General features: G+C 38.5%; 1 protein-coding gene across 1 annotated transcript; it reads left to right on the top strand.

The window, feature by feature from the left end:
• The first annotated feature begins 4398 nt into the window (after positions 1-4398).
• nherf4b (NHERF family PDZ scaffold protein 4b) lies at positions 4399-22497 on the top strand. The gene is made up of 11 exons (XM_088321090.1): positions 4399-4493; positions 5349-5391; positions 6591-6649; positions 6719-6924; positions 10048-10252; positions 10329-10465; positions 13720-13924; positions 15437-15633; positions 17269-17376; positions 18845-19037; positions 22321-22497. The coding sequence occupies exons 1-10, from the start codon at positions 4475-4477 to the stop codon at positions 19007-19009; spliced, it is 1344 nt and encodes a 447-aa protein (XP_088177216.1). The 5' UTR covers positions 4399-4474; the 3' UTR covers positions 19010-19037; positions 22321-22497.
• The last annotated feature ends 1355 nt before the right edge of the window (positions 22498-23852 follow it).

The following is a 23852-nucleotide window of genomic DNA, read 5'->3' as shown; positions in this document are numbered from 1 at the left end:
TGCAAATGACTTGCAGCTGACAAAGTCCCCTTTACACATGTTGACCGTTAGTGCACTCCCTTACAGATGGGAGCTCTGTCTTTGCCTCAATCTCAGAGATTCAGCATGGCTGCCACTTGCATCCAGAAAGCGATGCTGAAGGCCCATAGACACGCCTTTGACTCATCTGCTCTATCTCCTCCTTCCTCTCCCCTTCCTAGAATCATTTACGGCAGGGGTCTCAAACTTAATTGAGTTGGGGGCCACTGGAGCTAGGGTTTGGTTGTGGTTGGGACAAATTGGGTTTCCCACAAAAGCGCTGATAAAAACTTCCCAGGTTTCTCTAATACTTTTTCTAAAATTTTGCTTCACATCAAATAAAAAGATGAAAAATTTAAAATGAATCCATCTGTCACGACCAGAACGGAATCAGGACCCAAATGCGTAACTTTAACCACAAGTTTATTGATAGAAAGAGGAAGGGCAGCGCCCGCGATCCGGTCCTCGCTGGAGGCGGTGGGCACGCCGCTCACACAATCGGATTGTCTTCCAAATACGGAAGTGGATCTTCTGGAGCGAGAGATGGTGGTGTAGAGGATGGAAGAACTGGTCGATAGTCTGGACAGGAGAGCAAAAAAGTGGTTGGAATCAAAAACAGGTCGTAAGCTGGGACGGGAGAGCAAACATGGTGGGGTAAAAAAAACAGGTCGTAGCCGGAGACAAACGGGGAGATCAGGAACGGAGGGGTGGAAAAACGGGTGCAAAAAGCGGGACCCACGGGAGTCAGAGTCAAAGTGCTTACCTTGTAGAAACCGAGGTTCACTGACGGACTGACAACAGGCGAGTGAAAGGACTGGGCTTAAAAAGGACAGGGAACCAATCAGGTAGCCCGCAACGAATGGCGCCAACCGAGCGGCCACAGGTGATCCTAATCAGTCATCATGACACCATAAGTAATAAATGAATCCATATTTTGCAACGGCTGCAACTTACATAAAAGCCACAATGTGTAATATTTGACCACAAGATGTCGCTGTATGCTTTTGTTCAGCAACAGAAAAGGATGTATAAAAACACAAGGAAGAATGCAAACTACAGAGACTCAAAGTGACCCAAAAGCAACATTTTTCTTCATTATTATGCCAGGCCTTTTACGAAGAATAAAATAAAAAAGGCAAAACAATTGAAAAAAAGAAAAGAAAAAAGTACTTAAAAAAGAAAAGAAACAAAGAAAACATAAAAGAAAGGGGAGAAAAAGAAAAGGAGAAAAGTAAGAAAAAGAAAATTAAAAAAGTGGAAAAACAGAGTTGTTTATTTGGTAAATAAAGTAACTTATTTATAAAAATGATCTTTGTTTTATTTGACATAGCCTGTCTTGCTGCGAGCAAACATGTGCCATGTTGTGTTTGTAAGGTGTGCTGGGTGGGTGGATCCCTCATTCGCGATCAATAAAAAGGGGAGCAATTGCAGAGGTTGACAGGTATGAGATGTCACCGTACGGTAAAGTGCAACCGAAAACGAGTGCTACAACGCACAATACAAACGACCAAGACTCAAATGAACCAAACTGCACCATTTTTCTTCCGCATTTTTTCCCCAACCCCACAAAGTATTTTTTTGAGTGTGTACCTGTAGCGGAAAGATGGCGGATAACCCCTCTTAGAGGGCTTTATGTTATATAAAATAAATACAAATTTCTTAACCTATGAGTAATTAAAAAATACGATTGTATGATGGTTAATGTATTTTTGATAATTGCTCAAATTAAATTTTTTTTTTCACTAGGAAGCGGTAAAGAATAACCAATTCCCTATATAGGAAAAGTTACTCATTGTCTACATGTGGAACTTTGCCCTCTCACGTAGTTAACTGTTATTGCAAACATGTCGCCATCTAGCGGCGTTAAGATCGAGCTGACATAATAAATGTGTTGCGATTTTACGATGCCGTTGGAAACTACAGTGCTGTGTATCGTATAAACAGGCGGATAGTAAATCACTGACTGTGGTCATAAATCCAGTAAGGGAATATGTACACAAGATAGTTTACTCATACTATGAATAATTATACTCTGAAAAACTACTTAGAAAACGGTAGCATAATAGTAGTGGGTAAAACAATGGTTTAGGTTGATTTTTTTTGTTCCACAGCAGATCATTCTGCTTGTTTGATTACTAAATTGCTAAAATCACATTTTAAATACATCTTACATATTTTTTATTTGTTTTTTAATTATTATTATTTGAGTGAAATACGATTTAAAATTAATCCTAAAATAAAAGATAGCTAATGTTAAAATTTATTATTTTTGTATTGAAATAGTTAACCAAAACATTGAAATACATTCAAAAAAGGAAAGATAATACTTAAACAGAAGTAACTTGTGCGTAGAGATATTAACAAAACAAGCAAAAACATCCGGATTATTATCTTACAATTAATCTTCCTTTTATTTTCATTTTAAGTTTTTGTTTTTTAAAAGGACATACTGCATTATTCAGCACTTCGTAGGGTTATATAAAAACGACCACAGTCTTCCATCCAATCACCAATTCTCTATGTTTTAAAAAGTCAAAATTAGAAATCTCAATTTTTGACAATCCCAATCTTTCTAAATACAATTGCTGGAAAATGTCTACTTTATTTTACAAATGATTGACTGAAATTGGGGCTAATTAATGGAGCGACCTATGAATCGGTGCACACTTAGAGGGACAGTGTGCATTATTTAGCGCCTCCCAGTGGTCAAAAAACATTGGATCATTCTAAAAACAATATTGATTTGAATAATAAGCAAAAATACATGAACTATCATGTGTGATTTTTCTACCCTGGTCATATCCCTCGAGAGGGGTGACCGGCAGCAAGACAAACACATACACAAAAACAAAGAAAATAAAAAAGGGAAAAAGTAGCAGAAAACACACAACAGGTTTTGGACCATGGCCAACCCAAATGCCCAAACACCCAAACAAGTTAAGCACCTCGGCACCCAAGTTGGTCATGCTTTCGTCCCTCCAGATGAAACAGGACACAAGAAAGCGTCCATGTCACTCGGGTCAGGGTGACACCACACACTCTTCTGTTCAACAGCAGGGCCTGACAGCTTTCCCTAGTTTACCGCTGCCACATCATACGGGTGCCCTGCCCATCCCTGAGAACACATCTAAACATCCCACTATCCTTTTACAACACCTCTCCACTCATTCCTATCACCAACAAGAGCTCAAGCTTTCGCTATATTTAGAACTCTTTCCTGCAGTGCACTCATAACACCATCCATCCATGTCAATTGTGGCCTTCCTCTTAATCTCCAATTATTTCTGCTCTGTAGATCCTGTTCAACATTTGCTCCTCATCCATCCTCTCCATGTGTCCAAACCAACCGAGTACTCTCTTATCCACACACTTGCTCTGTTCCACTACTATTCCAGTTCTGCCTCTCAGAATTTCATTTCTCAATCGATCCAATCTTGTCACTCCTAACATAATTCTGCACTATTGTAATTACAGCGTTATTGTTACAGTGTTAATGTTACTGTGTACCTGACTTGTTAACCTGACTGCCCATTTTGCACATCTGGTTAGCTACTCTTCTTGCACTATCGGCACTATGGTAAAATACTATACGTAGCCAAAATACAATACAACTTTATTTATATCTGTACATTCAAGGAAACTGTGGGGGTCAGATGCATCGACATTTCGTTCTGTATACACGTGTACTAGAATGACAATAAAGTAGATCTGAATCTGAATCTGAATCCTCAAACACTTTAGCTCAAAAACATTTAATCTCCTTCTCAAATCTGCGTTCTGGCTCCAAGTCTCTGCACCATACAATACAGTCGGCACAATTACACTCTGTGCAATACCTCAAACTCCATTCCACCAACTGCAGCCACATCACAACCCAAGTACCTAAGCTTTCAACTTCTTCCAGCACTTGTCCATGCAACCTTATTTCCAACGCCATGCCCACTCCATCACGTGAACATTTCATCACCTTACTCTTACCAACATTCACACATAACTTACGCCTATCACGCACTCTTCCAAACTCCATTACCAACCTTCTCAATGTTTCACAAGCGCTGTGTCATCTGCAAACAACAACTGACTTACCTGCCACACCATTCCACTATCCTACCGTAAAAAAGGCCCATTCTCTGGTCTCTTTCAGACACCAGATATTCTGCTAGAATCGCCCTGTATTTGGCTCCATATCTACTGTTAAGGTATGTAATTGAGCCATTTGTTTTTTTCTTCCTTTTGGCATTATTTTGGCAAGGCAAGACTACGACCCAATGACAACGTGTCTGTGAGCCACTTTTGGGTCCCAGCCCACCAGTTGAGAAACACTGCTCCTAATATAAGGTGTGTGAGGGCCATTTTACAATGCCCCAGCCTGGAGCTTTGGGGGAGGAGCCACAATCATGAGAATAAATGTTTGGTTCTGGTATACTCCCTCAATATATCTTCAAATGTGCTGAAAATGATGACATCAAGTACAGGTAATGCACTTAACATATCTGATATGTTTTCTCTTACCAGAAGTATTTTACGTTTTGAGTCATACATGTTTTCTATTTCATGTTTGATGCCTTATCTAAGCTCTGGGCTTGCTTTGTGCTTTGTAACTATTAATTCGTGAGAGGATTAACATAATAATGGAAAAAGAAAACAGTTTTTTATGAAGAACACCAGAAGTCAGATACTGTAGTTTGTAACACTGTCGGATCAAAAACAGTGATACCTTTAAGAAAACAGATACCTTACTTATTCCTGGAAAACGAACTTGGAAAGTTCATGCGTAACAACATGTTGTCATTCATAACTGTGAACAGAAAATTATCTACAATTATTTGATCATTCCTGGAAATATCCTGTTAAATTTTGAATGTATCCTCCCAAATGCACGTCTTAAAATGGCTTAGTAATTACAATAATAATTTCCATTCATGGATAACAGAGCGAGCTAAACAAGGTGGGTTTTACTGCTGAAACTACTGTTTAGGGCGATATCTGCGATTCTACTGTACACTAGATTACAGACGGTACACTGTGTTCCTGGAAAGCCGACAGTCCTAGATAGAGAGCAAAGATCGAGACTTTGAACCCGATTTTATGGTTTCTGAGTTTAATCCACTATAGACACGCTTTAATGGACGATCAGAGAGCTTGGAGTTAAAATTGGGATGCGTCTCTTTAACATCTGTTAGTCCTTGGCAAATAAGAAACATTGTTTCAAATATTGACTCAGCTTTATGTTATTCTAACCAAACACCTCAACATTTCTTTCCACCTACAATTTGGGAGTAAACCATAAAACAAAGTAAATCTTTATCAGTCTGTTTTTTTATCCACAGAAAAATTGCAACAGCATAAACCTCATGCATCCCCAGGAAATCGGTAATGTATCCTAATGAATAACCTTTGGACAAGATATCAAAGCATATGTTTGCACAACTATTTTATTATTATTATTTTATTGTTTGTTTGCTTTCGGCCCAGAGCACCATATAAAAATCTTTCTAATACACTCTGAGACCAAGGTATGACTAAGTACACAGATAACGCTTTTACAATGGCACTCAGGTCATCATAACTTTTGTTAAAATAATAGGTAGTAAAATTGCTTGGGATCAATGTTCCTTTATATCTCCCATGGGTTGAGGATCTAAACAAACTGTGAGTGGTGAGACAACAAAAACCTGTACAGAAAAACACATTTCATAAGTTACACAAAGCAGGGATTGAATACCTTTGAGACTTCAGTCAGGGTAAAGAGTCTGACTTCAGTTTTTAAGGGACAGTGTGTAATATTTGACCACCAGATGCCGCCCTATTGTATTGCAACTGAAAACACGTGCTGCAGTTTACAACACAAAGAAGAATACCAACTACTGAGACTCAAAGTGCAACATTTTTCTTCTCCTTTGCATGCTTTGCCTTTTAAATGGTTTTGGGGTCAACTCTTAGCAGTAAGTTGGCGAGCAATTATGTATCAAGTAAAGAAAAAGGGGGAAAAGAGGAAAATATGAAAAGGAAATAGAAAAAAAAGAAAGAAAATAAGAAAAAAAAATACATAAAAAGAGGAAAAGCAAAAAAAGAGAAAACAGAAAAATCAAGAAAAAAAGAAAAATGAAAGCAATTGAGAAAAAGCCAAAAAGAGGGAAAAAAAGGAAAATAAAAAAGAAAAGAAAGGAAAAGAAATATAAACAAAAAATTAAAAGAAAAGGGAAAGAGAAATAAAGGTGAAAAGGAATACAAAAAAGGAAAAAAAATTAAAAAGGTAGAAAAAATGCGATAAAAAGAAAAGAAAGAAGAAAAATTCATCCTGACAATCTTTTTTTCCAATCAGCCCTTTTTCCCTCTGTTTTTTTTTTCAATTTTTTAACAAAGCTGTTGATATTAAATTTATTGTATCTTTGTTATCGACGATCAATGAAAAAAGAAAAAAATGTCAATCAATAAATTGTATTTTTCTCTTTTTAGTTGTGGTTATCCCGGAGTGCCATGTCTCATCTTGTTCCAAACAATGTTCTCTACATTGTTATCCATGGCAATAAAGACAATTCAAATTCCAATTCTTTATTTTTCTTTCAAAGGGCATTTACATTTAATCCTAAAGAGGGAATTGACAACCCAATGATGGTCATCATTGAAGGTACCTTCACAGAAATTTCTAATCATCCATCTGTTCTTATTGATGACTGTCTTATCACTCCACTTCCAGAATCACCGCCCAGGCCGCGTCTCTGTGTGCTTAAAAAAAACCAAGGGGATTCCTATGGATTTCATCTGCGAGTGGAATGGGTGCCACATGGTCACATTATCCGAAAAGTCAGTCCTGGGGGGATCGCGGAACGCTCTGGACTTGAAGATGGCGATCGACTGATTGAAGTCAACAACTTCTATGTCGACAATGCTCCACACCAAGAGGTAAACCAGTTGAGTCAGGGGTCGGGAACTTTTTTGACTCAAAGAGCATTGAAAACAAAATATTCAGATTTCTTTGAGAGCCACACTCTATATTTTAAGACAAAACTTAACAAAACCTTCTGCTCTCTAGAAAAGCTGATTGTTCAGCACGTTTTATTTCACTGTGTGACGTTTGATGGTTTAATAAAATTTGTGAAATGATAATATTGCCAGAGCCTGTGTCCCATATCAACATATATACCGCTCCCACAGTTACTTAAAAGTGGGGTGTGGATTTTCTGTCCTTATAAAAGTTCAAATCGTTATTTTTTTTCTATAAAATTTGTGTTAATAATGCTCAACTTAGTTCAAAGAGCCTTTAAGTATATTTTTTCACTGCGCCTATATGCTTTCATTTTACTTTTATCACCGGTGTTAAGAGGTGGTTAGCGCGTCCACGGAACAGTTCTAAGGTTATAGGATCAAACCTTCCGGTGTGTAGTTTGCATGTTCTCCCCGTACTTGCTTGGGTTTCCTTCCACTTTCCAAAAGCATGCATGTCAGGTTAATTGCCGGTCCATATTGTCCCTAGGTTTGAATGAGCGAGTGAGTTGTCTGTGTTGCGAATATGAGTGGTAATTAAATTATTTGAACGAACAATTTATTGACCAATTGAATTAAAGAGCCGAGTTTATTCTTTTCAAAACTCGTCTCGCCTTTTGGAGCACCACATACGTTTTTAGATCATTATGTCAGGAAAACGGATGAAAAACCTTGTTTTGTTATTCTGGAGGGTGGCTACACACACTTTAGGTGAATTCTTGTTACCGTTTTGATAGTTCAATACACTTTAATCAAGACATACACACTCTTGGATTTATGGACTTTTCTTTGAGTACTCATCTACTGAAGAAGCTTGAATAGAACACAAAACAATAATAAGAAAATAAAACAAAACAAAACTAGAAGTTGAGAACATAAACTGGCATCATTTGGATAGACATCAACATTGGCTTGATAATACGTCATTGTATTTTGATAGAGTTCCCTCTTTTACGTCACACCAATACCAAAACCTAGCAACAACGAGATGTTCTGCGAAGTTCTGCGTCGCTGAAGATGACGGCTCAGTCTTTATGTCCTCGGCTGTAGAGCGATGTGGAATCCTGGTAGGCTTGAGGGCCGGTTAGGACAAGGACCACAGGAGTGTTGAAGGAAAGGTTGACTGCTGGTGGCTTAAGGCTTCTTTCAGGTCGCTGGCTTTGTCCCATTGGTTTGGAGGCTAGCTTAATCAAGCCTGGCTGCTGACTTGGCAAGGCTTTCTAGCTGCCCATTGAGCTGAGACTTGGTCAGGACCATCCAGGGCCTAGGTCCCGTTTCTCCTGTTAAAACATCCCTCCTGCCTTGTGGCTGGACAAAATTAAATTGCCCTTGTGAGGTGAAACGTGTACCAGCTCTGGTTTCCGGTCTCCCTGGAGTTGTGACGGCAAGCTTTGATGCACAAATAAAGCCATAGCCAGCCCTTCCCAACCTCACATTCCAGCAGTATCAGTCAGATAACATATCTCTGTGAGTGACTGAAAACACATTACAAGTTTTTACTTCACATGTTTTTACATTGTTTGATCATTTTCTGACATTGCAAAACGAAATTCTGACCAAACGTTGAATACTCTGCATCTGTCTCTGTGTGCCCTGCAACTGGATGGCAAACAATTCAGGGTGTCCCCTGCCCACTGCCCGAAGATAGCTGGGATGGGCTCCAGCACCCCTGAGACCCTACTGAGGATAAGCAGTGCAGATAATGGATGGATGGATCATCGGTGTTAAGGCCACTCAACGCAATAGGTGGAGGGGGCCGGTTGATAGTGATTTCACAGAGTGTTAGTGGTTTTGTTTTATTTGAGGATTAAAATGGTGAAAGTAAGAAAAGGACTGTTTAATATAAAGTCAAATGCCCAACCAAACCCCCAAAAAGATGAAAAATTAAGAGCTTATTTGAACCCACTGAAAAAAGCACACAGGCAGCTTGACGGCGGCTGCAATGATGATTTCAGCCTGAAGATGGCATCAACAAGTAGCATAATTTTGAAGTTACGGAAAATCTGGTTAGCTACTCCTCTTGCACTATCGGCACTATGGTAAAATACTATACGTAGCCATAATACAATACAACTTTTACTTATATCTGTACATTCAAGGAAACTGTGCGGGTCAGATGTATCGACATTTCGTTCTGTATACACGTGTACTAGAATGACAATAAAGTAGATCTGATCTGATCTGATCTGAACACCGTTAAATCGTCTTTTTTGTTGTAAACGGCGGTTTTAAAACAAGGTGTGAGCAGAGTTGTTTTGTAAAAATTTCACACATTAGTGCACAAGGAGAAGGATTTGTATTTACTTAGGGGAGTGCGCTATGTGTGCAGACATCCTTCCACCATTACCATTCACCCAATCAAATTTCTCTGGGTGCTTGGCTATCATTCTCATTACAGTTTGTTTACAGTTTGTTTGTGGGTATTTATCATAAGGTGTCTCAATAGTGAACATAGACTGTTTAATGACCTTCCATATAAAGCAGAATGTCAAACATAGGGCCAGCGGTCCGGATCCATTCTTTGGATGATTCAATCCGACCCTCCATTGATTTCTGAGTATTGTATGTCAAAAAAAGAAGCAGATCCTAGTCATTTCTATCAAAAGTTCTGATTTCACCCGCTACAAGACAGTACTGAGTTTGTGTAGAGTGGTAAGTTGGTTCAGGTGTAAAACTGTTTGATATCCCTGATGTAACGGAGTCCTTACAGACGTACAGCCAAAACAGGGTCTGTTGGTGTAACACCGTGAGTGTAAACTGTAGTTGAACTTTTGCCCCATTGTTTGGACAGAGCAATTGACTTTCAGTGTTTCTACGGCTTCGCATACAAAACATTAAAAAGTTACAAAGAAGATTACTGTGACCCTCAATTTATCTCTGAGTCAGATGTACTGTTGAAAAAGAGCCATATCTGACTCGTGAAGCATACATTCCTGACCCCTGGGTTAAGTCGTCCTTCTTTGATTTACTTTTAATTCACGAGGTGGACTATTTTAAGCATCATGCTATTCACTCAGGAGTAGTAACCCTTATTTGCATCAGGTGGCCAGGAGAATAAAACGAAGTGGACATCACTTATGCTTGTTGGTTCTGGACGGTGAGGCCTATGAAAAAGAAATTGCCATGGGACACGACCTCCGTGATCTTGTAAAAGCATATAAGGGGGGAAACCTTAAACTACCAAGGCTGTGTCACATCACCAAGGATTCGGTCTTGGGTTTAGGCATCAGCTTCACGCCTGTTGGAGGTAACACTGCTCACGACATTCACATGTTGCATTTTTGAGAATGAATTGTGTAACATTTTTCCTTTTGTCTTTCTAGCTGAAAAGGGTTGCTTCTCTGTCAACCTGGTGCCTGGAGGGGCCGCTGAGAAGACCGGCGTGTTGAAGGGGGATCATCTGCTCTGGATGAATGGAACTGTGGTTTCAGATCTCACACACTCTGCACTTTGCAGAATGGTATGAAAAGCTTTCTTATTCCATAAAGGTATTCCCAAAAGTATTTTTTTCAATCAGGCACAGAGTGTGTAGTGATCCTCCCCCTAAATATGCAAATATGTTGGAAAATGATCTATGCGCCAGGGGACTCGAGAAATGAAGTCTCATAGTCTGCCCATCTGGCTTGTTTGCTGCAGAGATGTGAAATCAAAAAAGGAAGAGAACACTTTCAAAATGGTGAATCCCACTAACAAAAGATGTGACGCCAGTTCTAAAACAGACAGCGATTGTAGTGACCCGCTATTGCATATGGCTCATTTCTGCTTGGAGGCATGTTTTCCGTGGCGTGTGTCGTTGTTGACATAATTAGTGACGGGGTTGCCAAGGGCTTTCCTGTTTTGTTTGCTGATCTACGGCTAATCTTTGACCCATTTACTTTCTCGGACAAAGATTGAGCACTCTGTGAAGAGTGCTATGGCGAGTGTAGGAGACATTTGGCTGGAACAGATTGATGCTTTTTGGGGCCAAAAAAAATCACAAATCATCTCAAAGTCACCAAAACGGCCTAAACTATACATTGGAGGGTTATACTAATGATTTCACTGTTGAGAAGGTCGATGAAAATCTTCAGCTAGTCTAAGTATAAGCTGCATATTTTACCAGGACAAGCCCTTTTATTTACTATCTGTAGGCTACCAGGAGTGCCGCTCCATTAGTTTCATGCTACAGTACTTATGTTGAATCACTCAGCATAACATTGCCAACATTTGTTATCTTAGTTATTTAAGGGTAAGCTAAAGAAGCTAATCTCCAAAAGTTAACATGTCGGCTTGGTTCACACTGCAGAGCTTAATGCTCAATTCTGATTTTGGGGGTGGAATCCAATGTTGAGCAGAGCCCTTTAAACAACAGCTAACAATCATGTATGATCAGCCCATAACAGGCCACCTAACTTTTAAGATGTTAACATTATAAATAACTTTGTTTCTCTCCGGGAAAGTAACACATACTATGTTGACTTACCTTAGACTGATGCAGACATCCTTACTGGCTTCATCCAGTTGGTGCTGTGGTTGACGCATAACTAACCAAAGCAGACACTTGTCTCGATTTAGACGTGGTTAAATAGGGTGAAAAAAGCCTCTGAGGATACCACAGGTCAGATTTGCATGTACCCCATAAACACCGTTTGACAATTTTAAAGTATAAAATGTAAGAAAAACATACAAAAAACAAACAAAAACTGACAATTTCAAATGCAATTGAATGGTTATGCCAGCAGAGGTTATCCGAGTGTATGGAGTCTGCTATGCGCACTGTGATCTGCTCAGCAAATTTTAGGGATGGGCTTAGCCATAGGTCAATTGCAAGCTGTGACCCAGATCAATAATTATTTTTTCCAATTCTAAAATATATTAAATAAATTAAAAAAGTAGTCATCCAAATAATTACTTGAGTAAAAGTAGGAAAGTACTTAGTGAAACAGATGCTACCCTACTTACAAATGAGATTGCGATCGTTTGTAAGTTTAATTTGTTCGTAAGTTGCTTCAGAGCTATATTTTGTACGTTTAAGGTTTGTATAAGTATGTTTAAGGCTTGTATAAATAACCTGTATTGTTTTCTACTAAAAAAAATCATTTCATAAAATAAAATGATCTATAAAGATAAATAATGTTAAGTTTAACTTGCTTTTGGAAGATGGGCTTCAAGAGTTATGTGACTTCCTCCTCCGTGGTTAAAAAGTGGCCGAAAAAAAGCAATCCAACCATTTTGTCAACAGCATCAAGCTTTCATATTCCACTTTCATTTCAAAAGAAACAGCTCACCTTTTCTTTACACTTTACACCAACCATAATAAATGGATGCACGAAATATTAAACAATAAAAACGTCAATAAAAAGTCCTTAGTGTGCTACAGATACAGTGCAGTGCGTATATACACAAACCAGGAAGTAGAAGCCGAATTTGTTCTTCAGGGTGGATGCTGGATGATCTCTCACAGCGCCACACGCCGGAAGTGGCAGAAAGAAGCACTACAGTACTGTCCTGTACTCGGAAAAAGGTGCACACAATACAAAATCTAACTTACAGCAATGTCCCGATATTTTTCGACATCCCGAAAATAATGTTTGTGTCTACGTTTTTTTGTAAGTAGAATGGTCGTAAGTATTGGAGCGTCTGTAATCAAGTACTGAGTAACTCAAGCACCGTCTTATTTATTGATTTTTTTTTTTTACAGCAAAAATATTTAATCAGATCGTCAAATTATCAAAGTCTATCCAATAAACAACAGATTAAAATAATCAAGATACATTCAAGTACTTTAATGAACAATGTAATAATAATTGTATAAATCAAAGAAAAAAATGAAGCGCAAGTACCACATTCATTTAAAGCACCAGTACTTTTTTTAACAAGCTCTGCAGACAGAAAAACAAGCTAGCTCCAGGGTCGGCCACCCAAAATGTTGAAAGAGCCACATTAGACCAAAAAAACAAAAACAAAAAATTGTCAGGAACAACAAAAAACAATCAAAAACCTTATATAGGCCTCATAATGAACCCAGCACATGCTGTATCTATATTAGCCTAATAGCAAAATGAAGTTTAGTTGCAACCCATCCTGTGGAGAATGACGTGACTACTCTGTTTAACTTTGTTACTATATTAATGAATTATGGAATGTTTAATTTGTTGATATAAAATTAAAAAAAATGCAATTAAGAAATCCAATTTTTGATGTCATTTTTATTTTGAGGATTGGAAAAACAAAAAGGCATAATGTAGCCCTTATTTGGGCAACAAAAAGAGTGCCGTACAATGCACCATTAAAATAAAATAGCGCGCCTTTGAAAAGGTAAAGTAAATAAGATCAGATTAATAACCTAAAAGTTTGATTTCTGTGCAGTTATTTTTTTCTTTTTATGTTAGGGGTCCATGGCTGATCACACACACACTCACGGATTTGCTACCTACGAGACTCCTTTGGGGGGGCGGGGCTTGGACCGCATAGCCTGGCACTCAGTTAGAGCCTCACACTCAGGGGACACGGGAGAACAGAAGAAAACAATCAAAGGTGGAATGCGTGTACTTACTTAAATAAAGGGTTTAATGTACCGGAGTAAGAGCACACTTTCTTCTTCACAAATCTACTCAAGTAAAAGTAAAAAGTATAGTGATTTAAAATATTCCCAGAAATACAAAATGTCCCAAACCTTACTCAAGCAAATGTAACGGAGTAAACATAACTCGTTACTACCCACCTCTGTTGTAGATGAAAACATGCGGCAATCACATTACAATCCTAGTGATCGACGGTGAGAGTGAGAAGAAATACGCCCAACTAAGGATGCCGATACTTCCTGCTATGGCGCTTCAGCACAACCTGCCTTACAGATCCAGAAAACTCCACTTGGATTCCACGCCCGGTGGTTACGGTTTCGTCCTTCGTTTCGAAAGGGCCCCTTCGGAATGTACCGGTGAGGGTTCAAAAGGGTTTTCTAAAATCAAAATGTTATTGTCATTTCATTTTGGGCTTCGATATATTGAAAAATCTTAATCATGCAAGAGTTTTAAAAGTGCTGTGAATTGGGGATAAGAGTTTATTTGTTCTGTCAAATATTTGGCCCGTCTGCCCTATCTGGCCTGTTAGGTGATTTGATCTAGCCCACCATTCATTTATGAATATGTCAAAAAAAAAGAAACTCTAGGTCACGGTGTCAAATTTATTTGAGCTGGGGGCCACATGCTAGAAAAAAACCCCGTGGGGTCCAGAATAGTAGGTTTAAGAGAAAGAGAGAAATAAAGAGAGAGGGAGACAGAGTAAGAGAGAGAAGGTGAGACAAAAAAAAGGGAGAAAGTGTGAGAGAAATAGAGAGCTCAATAGAGAAAATGAGGGGAGAAAGAGACAGAAAAAGAAAGAGAAATAAATAAAAACAGAAATAAAGTGAGAAGTAGGGAGGGAAAGATCAGAAGAATGCGAGAAAAGAAAAAGAGAAAGAGAGGAAAAGAGTGAGCATGAGAAAGAAAGATACAGAAAGGGAGTGAGAAAGACAGAGGGAAACTGAGAGGGAAAAAGGAAAGAGTGAGAGAGAAATATGAGAGAGAGAAAGTAGAAAAAAGGTAAAGAGAGAGAGAAAGGGAGAGAGAGAGAGAGAGATACTACTACAGTCGCTTTGCAAATAGTTCCTGGTTTGGGTGACATCAAGTGAACATATTTGACACTTCAGCTCAAATGACTCTCAGGCGTCTCAGTGTCGTCTTTCTGGCCTGATTAAAACCCTTGATGGGCCTGATTCGGCCCGCGGGCCGTCTGTTTAACGGCTTTGCTCTAGGTCATTTCTATCAAAAGTTATGATTGTGGAGCGTGGTGAGTTGTTTCAGGTGTAAAACTGTATTCATAATAACTGTTGAAAATAACACATTCAACGACAAACATGAAAATCTTTTGTCTCTGTTGCTTGTGAATAATTGCATAAAAGACCACTTTTTAACATTAAAAGGCAGTAGATTTTAACGAGCAGTCTATTTTTAGATACTCTTTCAACATGTTGGGTTTCTGAAATACACAATGAAACATAACTTTACATAATTAATTGGCTCATTTTCTCTTGTTTTCCTCACCTATTGCTTAAGCATCGGCTTTAGGAGTGTCTATTGCAGGGTTGAACAACTATTTGGAGTGGCGGGGTTAAAAAGGGGCCGACCCTGGACACCCATCCTATTTTTTGATTTCTGAATAAACATGCAGAACTCTACATGTTAAACTTTTTTTTATTTGTTGTTAAATAGATTTGTTTCATCCAAATGGTTTTGACACTCACAATTTAAAAAAAAAAATCTCTAAGTAATAGGTAAAAAAAGAATCTCGCGAATAATTTGTTCTCCCCTGGTTTAAATCTTTGCAATATAAACTCAATGAAATAATCATGATTATTTTTTCCTATTACCGATAACTCTACAGTCTTTTATGGTTTATTCCTACACGACAGCTCATGTTCTTCGTAAGGTGGAAGCCGGCAGTCCAGCAGAGAGGGCCGGGATGCGAGACGGAGATGTTTTGCTGGAGCTGAATGGAGAATCTGTGGAGTTTTTGCACCATGATGACATTGTGAGAAGAGTGAGAGAGAGTGGCCAACATATCTCGCTTAGAACTATTACTGCACTGGGCCATGAGTTTTACAGGCAGGTTAGTGTCTTTTTATTTTTTTAGCGTTAACACGAGCGTTGGACATGTTACTGAAAAGTAGTGGTCACCGTTACTAGATACTTCCTTCCTTACTAGATACTTCTCAGTTACCCCCGAGATTATGCAAACCAAAAAGTTGCAGGTTTACTCCGAAAGTAACTATGTACAAAGTTTACTGTATAAAAGCTGCCCCCCTTTAAAACTGCTCTAAAATAAAGAAGAAAACGTGTACAGGACACCAATCGGCGGAAGGGGTGAAACCTTAATATTTATTCGATAATTCGATCTTGAGAGCTTGCAAACAAACACTAGCCGAGACACACTATATCCATTTTGTCTCTGGGTTTAAAACCACTCTAAGATCTCCTTCATTTGTAGCTGCTGTCCAAGACGTTTTCTTTTTTATTCCAGGCGTGGTGTATTGTAAAAATTATTTTCAGACCAAATTCAGCACGCGTTTACCTCAAATTCTGTGCTTAAATTTGCCCGATTGATTTCCTGTTGGTTTGTTGTTCCTGTATAAGTCACACCCTGTCCTCACATGCTGTCTACCATTTGCTGCTGGTTAAACACAAAAAATATGTGCAAGCTGACCTTGTGATTTCAGTATTCTATTTTATAGTTGCAAATTTGGTTTGCATGAGAATATACACAAGGAGAATATATCCATTAGGAGAAATCCAGTGTGCTTGAGCAGTTATTTTTTGTACTATAAACACCCTACCGTAATGACAACCGCAGGAGTCTACGGCCTAGTTTTAACTTGGACAGAGACGACGTGTACCCTCCAATCGACCAATCATTGTTTTGTCGCACCAATATTATGAGATTATTTTTAAAAAAAAATGCGTATTGTTCCCCAATATAATGCTTAATACCAGGACCAAACCTACGGCCTTGACAGGATCGAGGATGGATGTGACAGTGTAAATGAAGCTCACCAATCGGAGGACACTAAAATGAATAATCTACACTTATTCATAAAGTAGCAGAGCAACGTAGTAACGCTTCAAGTAATTTTACTAATACTGTAATGCATCACAGTAATTTTATTCTAGGTACGTGTTTATTTGTAACGCGTTAGTCCTGACCACAGGGGGGTGGTAACGGGTTACTCCGTTACATACAGTATACTTGAGTAAGTTTTGGGACATTTTTATTTAGATGAATATTTTTAAATCACTAAAAATAACAAACAACAACCAGGTGGCGCTTATGAGCAGGGTTAGGATTTTTTTTTTTTTACTGTATGCGTAGTGTATATAGCTGTAGCCTCACATATGTGTATTTCTTTAATCCGCAAAGGGTTCATCCATACCAACTGTACGAGTACATAGATTTACTATTACGCAGAATTGGACTGTATTGTTGATTGACGAGAACCTTTTTGACCCAAAGAGCCATAAAAGCAAAACTATATATATATTTTCTTTTTTCTGGAGAGAGCCACATCATATATTTTGAGAAAAAAATTAACAAAACCACCAAACTTCTATTACTATTACACAAGTATTTATTTTGTCATATTATTCTGAAGTAACAGTACTTTTATTCTACCCCACTCTGGTCTCAATACTGTTAAACGAAACTAAACCATCGGGAGATTTAATTTCTGAATCTTTTCTTTTTTTTCAGTTAGGTCTGTCACCCCTTTTCTTCTGCGAGGAGGACACTGTTCAAATGGAAAGCAATGGCTATCACCTCAGCTGTGCACCACACTCCCCAGGATTCTTCATATCTCAAGTAGGGTTGAGAAATTAACTTTCAGAAGAACTCTGAATTAAATTAGGGCTGAGACAAACGTTTATATCAATAGGACAGTGTGCATTATTTAGAGCAGGCATGTCAAACTCAGTTTGGCTTGGGGGCCGCATCCGGACTTTACAAAAATGTCAATGCCAGATATTTGGCTTTCAGTATTATCATCCAACAGTTGTAGCCAACCCTACAAATTCTAATAAAGGGGACCTTTTCCAATCACAACACATTTATTCACAAACAATGGAAAGAATGATTTTCATGTTTTGCATTGAACGGCTGAGTGGTTAGCACTTCCGCGGCACAGTTCTGAGGTCATTAGATCGAACTTTCCTGTGTGGCGTTTGCATGTTCTCCCTGTGCACTCCGTGTCCTCCCGCGTTCCAAAAACATGCATTTCAGGTTGATTGGCCGGTTCAAATTGTCCCTAGGCAGTTGTCTGTCTCTGTGTGACCTGCGACTGGCTGGCAACCAGTTCGGGGTGTCCCCTGCCCACTGCCCGAAGATATATGGGATGGCTCCAGCACCCCTGCGACCCTATTGAGGATAATCGCTGCAGATAATGGATAGATTAATGGATAAATACAGTTTTACACCTGAACCAACTCACCATAAACATCACAAACAAACTCAAGTGGGCACTATGACAAAAATACGCTTTCCTCAATTGTCAAACTGCTTTGAAACAAATGAAAATGAAATACAAAAATAAGAGTTTTAGCAGTGAACGGGCAATAACAACAACAAAAAAAGTCAGGGCCTACTGAAGCTGAGAAACTACTGCATAATTTATTCTTTAACATTAAAAACAGACTGGACATCAGCTATTTTACACCTTTATTGCCCTCTAGTGTTGGGAAGTAGCATTAGATTTGTATTTATCTAAAGAATAACTGTTGATAAAGTGAGTTTGAAATGACTTGCTTTCTTTTTGACATACTCCCAAATTTGCCTTCTGCTGGTAAAAAAATAAAACCTAATTCATTGAGATTGATGTCAATAATAGGCAAAATGCATGATTTTTTATACAAACATGTATCTTTAAAATACTAGTAGGTCAAGAAATTTGCATTTATTTTACATAAATCTCATCTAAAGGGTCAGGCATTTTGCTGCTACAGGTACCCAAAACCTCAAAAAGCTGGGGAGAAAAAGAATAGAATGGTTGGTCACTTTGAGTCTTCATAGTTTGTTGCAAATAATACACACTGTCCCTTTAACAAGTGATTTATCTGCTAAGGATTTTCAGGAATAATCAAATAATTACTCATATAAATTGATTTTATTTTACTCCCTGCTTTCTAAATCAGAATTGTTTTACATAATAATTAGTGTTATAGAATAACCCTCTAAAAATATAATAGTTGGTGATTTATTTGAGAAAAACTTAGTTGCTGATTGAACGCTCAAGTGTTTTACCTCGAAATAAATTTTTGTCTTTGTATTTATTCAGGTGACCCCGGGGAGCCCAGAGAAACCACAAACAGGCGATCTAATTGAGAGGCTAAATGGACAAAATGGTGTGGACGAATACCTGAATAATGTCATAACGCTTGTGAAGGAAGGCGGACCATGTCTTTCCTCACTTGTTAAGGATAGATCGACCGTGGTAACATAAGGCCACAGTTCCTAGGACCATCGGTAAGGTGAAAACATATTTTAGACTTTTAACCCTCCTCTTGCATAGGGGGCGCCACCGTCCCACTTTGAATTTCAATGCATATGAAAATGACATATATTTGTGTATGCACTAACGCTCATTGACTTTGTTAAGAATGTCTATCCAGGGGTTTCTAACGTGGTGCCCACAAGCACCAGGGTACACCCAAAGGACAGATGAGGTGACTGCAGACCTGTTCTTAAAATATCTCACCAGTGCTTGGTCATTGTGAATTTCCAGTAATATTATTTTTATTATCGGTTTTCTGAGTCTATTTAACCCTATTTTTAAAAATCAACCTGGTAATAACATAATAACAATGGGTGAAGCACATTGTAAAGCACTTTGGGATTGAAAAGCGCTGTATAAATTCAGACCATTTATCATTTAATAACAAGACAAGTTTTTATCTTAGACTTTTCAAATAAAATTAATATAAAATAAATATAATTTCCAGTCCATTGGCTTCATGGACAAAAACACATTTTACAAGAATTGACCATATTTTTAAGCAAAAGAAAGTAGATATGACAATCTATATGTGTGTTAAACCAATTTATTTATTCATCTTTTTTATTGATTTATTTTACAGCTAATACAAAGAACTAAATTCAAAGTTATAGATTTTATAACATAAATAAGCAGATAACCTGTTTTTTTTTAGCTAGCTATCTGGCTACTTTTTTTAGCTTTGTAGATAGCTAACTTTTGACCTTTTAAGCTATTTAGCAAGCTATTTAGCCAGCTTAATGATTTGTTGGCATGCTATTTAAATTTTTACCTTCTTGCTTGTTATAAAGCAAAATTTTGACCTCCTTCCTAGCTATCTATCAAACTTGTTTTAGCTTTCTATCTTGGTACTTAGATTAATTTTTACACATTTAGCTAGCTATCTAGCTCCTTTTTAGTTTTTTTACCTGTTTACCTTTCTAACTAACTATTAAGCTACTGTTTTAGCACTTTGGCAAGCCATCTAGCTAGGTTGCTATATTACAAGTCCATATCAATCTGGGTGCCCTTTGCGCTAATTAGAAACAAAAGTAGCTCTTAGCTTGAAAAAGGTTGGCGACCCCTGGCCCATTCTGACAAAAACAAGTACAAAATACATTTCATACATCGGAAACACTTCTCTAATTTAAATTGTTACATTTGCTGCACACAAGTTCCTGCACACACAGACGTTTGCTCTAGTTTTGTCATTTGTTTGTTATGGAATTAGGATCTTGATCTTTCTTGGCTAATGTTTTGTTTTATTGTACCAATTTATATTTTTTGTTTTACCTGTTCTGCTTTTCATTTTATATTTGTATGAGAATTCCAGTGTCCCCAGAATTAAAATGAAATAAAAATAAATAAATTAGCCTTGTTTTTAATGTAAATGTCCACATTGGGCGGCAGTGGCTCAGGAGGTAGAGCGCTCGTCTTGGGATCAAGGGATCCCAGTTCGAATCCCAGCTCGTCCCAGGCTAATCGTACATACACGTTATCGTAATCTTCCGTACGAAAGAACATGTAAAAGTAAAAAAATCAGGTCGTTTACAAGTCATTTAGCACCCGGGTCTCCACAACAAGTGGTGAGCGGTTCATTGGAAAGGGGGCTCCGTTCCAACACTCTGAATGTTGGGCTCTGTTCCAACACCCTGAATGTTTAACTTGAATGTTTAATGTAAACAAAGCTAATCCAGGCTATACGTACGTTCGCGTTATCGTAATCTTCCGTACAAAAGATTACGCTAACATGAACGTGTAAAAGTAAAAAAATCAGGTCGTTTACAAGTCATTTAGCACCCGGGTCTCCACAACAAGTGGTGAGCGATTCATTGGAAAGGGGGCTCCGTTCCAACACCCTGAATGTTGGGCTCCGTTCCAACACCCTTGAATGTTTAACTTGAATGTTTAATGTAAACAAAGCTAACCCAGGCTATACGTATGTCCGGGTTATCGTAATCTTCCGTACAAAAGATTACGCTAACATGAACGTGTAAAAGTAAAAAAATCAGGTCGTTTACAAGTCATTTAGCACCCGGGTCTCCACAACAAGTGGTGAGCGATTCATTGGAAAGGGGGCTCCGTTCCAACACACTGAATGTTGGGCTCCGTTACAACACCCTGAATGTTTAACTTGAATGTTTAATGTAAACAAAGCTAACCCAGGCTATACGTACGTTCGCGTTATCGTAATCTTACGTATGAAAGATTATGCTAACACGAACGTGTAAAGATAAAAAAATCAGGTCGTTTACAAGTCATTTAGCACCCGGGTCTCCACAACAAGTGGTGAGCGGTTCATTGGAAAGGGGGCTCCGTTCCAACACCCTGAATGTTTAACTTGAATGTTTAATGTAAACAAAGCTAACCCAGGCTAATCGTACGTTCGCGTTATCGTAATCTTACGTATGAAAGATTATGCTAACACGAACGTGAAAAAATAAAAAATAAAGGATAAAGAAAAGAATTATGAATAGGATTTCTTACCTTCGTGGTGGTCAGCAGAAGGCGCAGGTGGACGGTGGGGTATTCCCTAGCAAGATCAGCACACCTTCATATTTTGCTATTATTTCTTTCTTAAATGCAATAGTTGTACTTTTCTTTTTTCACCTGTAGCAACTTTACTGGTTGCACTGACTTTCTTCGGAGGCATAATTAGGGGCTAAAACACTTCGTACACCTATATTAAAAGCGAAAGCAAAACGAAGCACGTCCGCACGCGATAACAGTTGGTCACGAAAAGAGCGATCTACACCCGTACGCTGCTCAGCATCGCACCCTAGTGTATGCACTCAAGCATTACCGGCGTTCGAACTCCGATTTTTTGACCGAACAGCGAAGCAAGAATTTCTCGAAATTTTTGGTCGGACTCCGTTTTGTTCGAACTGAGAGGCGTTCGATAACCGTGGTTCTACTGTATCTCTAAGTAATTGTCAGGTAAAAAAAGAATCTTTGATTTATTGATGTAATTCTATAGGATTTATTTTACCATTTTTCAAAATTGAAATTAAAGGGTATACTGGCCAAGAAAAGGCCCAGTGATTGGAAACAAAAATAGAAGAAAAAAGCATTATTTTCACGGATAAGGAATCTTTACAAGGTTATTAAGCAATGAGAACAAAATGTGATGAAATATTATTGTTTTTTTAGTGTATCTTACGGCTAATTTAAGACACCACCGGCTCACTAACGTGGGCTTAGTCACCTGAAAACTATCCCAAGAGGATGGTTAAAAATTCAATAGCAACAATGATCTTATATTCATGTCCCTTTCTCAACAGGGTAAAAGACTGAAACGCTTGTGAAATGACTACACTTCATCCGTCCTGCGCACCCTTACCTCGTCTGATCAAACACCTTTATTTTAAGTTTGTAAATAAACTGGATTCCCCATTTCAAGCTTTTTACACTTAAAATGTTTAAACTATTTATTTTGAACAGCAACCTTGAGTGCCCTAAAAGGCAGTTTTAATAAAATCTATTCAGTAACCAAAGTGTCATAATTACACAAATTTTTCGACAAGTGTACTGGGTGACGGATGGTGCCCAATCTTAAGCAGGCTCATCACAATACGCCTCAGTGCCTCGCTGTTCAACATCGCAGTCATCCAGGCCTATGCACCAATCTTAGAACACAGTGACAAAAAAACTGAAGACTTTCATGCGCAGGTCCAACACATCATAGACAAAGCGCCAAATAAGTATATTATCATCCTGCAAGGCGACTGGAAAACCAAAATTCGTGTAAACGTTCATAGAGACTGGAAGAAAACATGGGGAAGAAGCTCTTAACGATAAGCTAATTATAGGGGACAAAGGCTTCCAGATATTGCTAGCTACAACAACATGGTCCAGGCAAACACAAGAGTTCTAGAGAGTGCACCAACTAAGTGGAATCCTCCACAGTCAGGTCCACTATCTCTCTCTCTCAGTTGTCCGTCGACTTGATGATGACCATCTTCTTGAAGAGTCCAATCCTGAATCCACAGGTACGGTTACAGGCGGGGTAAGAGAAGGAGATGATGGGGGAAACAGGCGGACCTGGCAAGTTTTTGCCTCTTTGCCCGCCTTGGGTTGACTACATCATGATCCCACAATGTTTCAAAAGTGGAATCATGACAGCAAACACTCGCACATACAAGACCTAGGAGCCAGCGTGGGAAGTAATCACGATCTGCTCATAATGAACTTCCGCATTCACTTTCAAAAGATCAAAGTCACAGAACCCATGTGTCAACTCTAACCTTGAGGAACTGAAAGACCCCCAGGTGGACAAGAGCTTCCAGGCCTTTATTGGCGGAGAGTTTGCTCCTTTGCTCTCCTTGGATAAAGATGTCGAAACCCTTAAGAGCAAGTTGTCAGAAACAATGAAGCAGCAAATTAAATTTTAGAAAAACACCGGACGCAAATAAAGCTGTGGGTAACAAACACATTTCTCCAACTATAAGACACAAGACAAGAACTCAAGAAAATGAATAGCCTTGAAGGAGTATAGCGCAGCCAGCAAGAGAATTAGAAAAGGCTTGAGAGAAACAAAGGACAAATGGATGGAAGACCAATGCAAAGAGTTAGAAGACTGCCTAAACAAGAACAATTCAAAGAAAGCCTTCCAGACTGTAAAATACCTCACACAAATAAAACGGGCAAAAGTCAGCAGCATTCAGGATGCAACAGCTAATAGCCTGACTAAAGAAAATGGGTTGATGAATAAATGGACAGAATACAGCTCCAAACTAGCGGTAGGAAAGTCCCCCAAGAATCGACAACATCCCATCAGAACTTATACAAAATGGTGGTAAACTAACTATAGGCA

This window comes from Urocampus carinirostris, chromosome 17 (genome assembly GCF_059441175.1).
Source record: "Urocampus carinirostris isolate Australia breed hairy pipefish chromosome 17, RoL_Ucar_1.0, whole genome shotgun sequence".
NCBI lineage: Eukaryota > Metazoa > Chordata > Actinopteri > Syngnathiformes > Syngnathidae > Urocampus > Urocampus carinirostris.
The sequence above is the reverse complement of the archived record's forward strand: the minus strand, read 5'-3'. Positions and strand labels throughout refer to the sequence as shown.

Coding starts and splice junctions, on each gene's coding strand:
- nherf4b (XM_088321090.1), top strand. Junction 10,253..10,328: donor CAGCTTCACGCCTGTTGGAG/GTAACACTGCTC, acceptor TTGTCTTTCTAG/CTGAAAAGGGTTGCTTCTCT. Junction 13,925..15,436: donor GGCCCCTTCGGAATGTACCG/GTGAGGGTTCAA, acceptor CCTACACGACAG/CTCATGTTCTTCGTAAGGTG.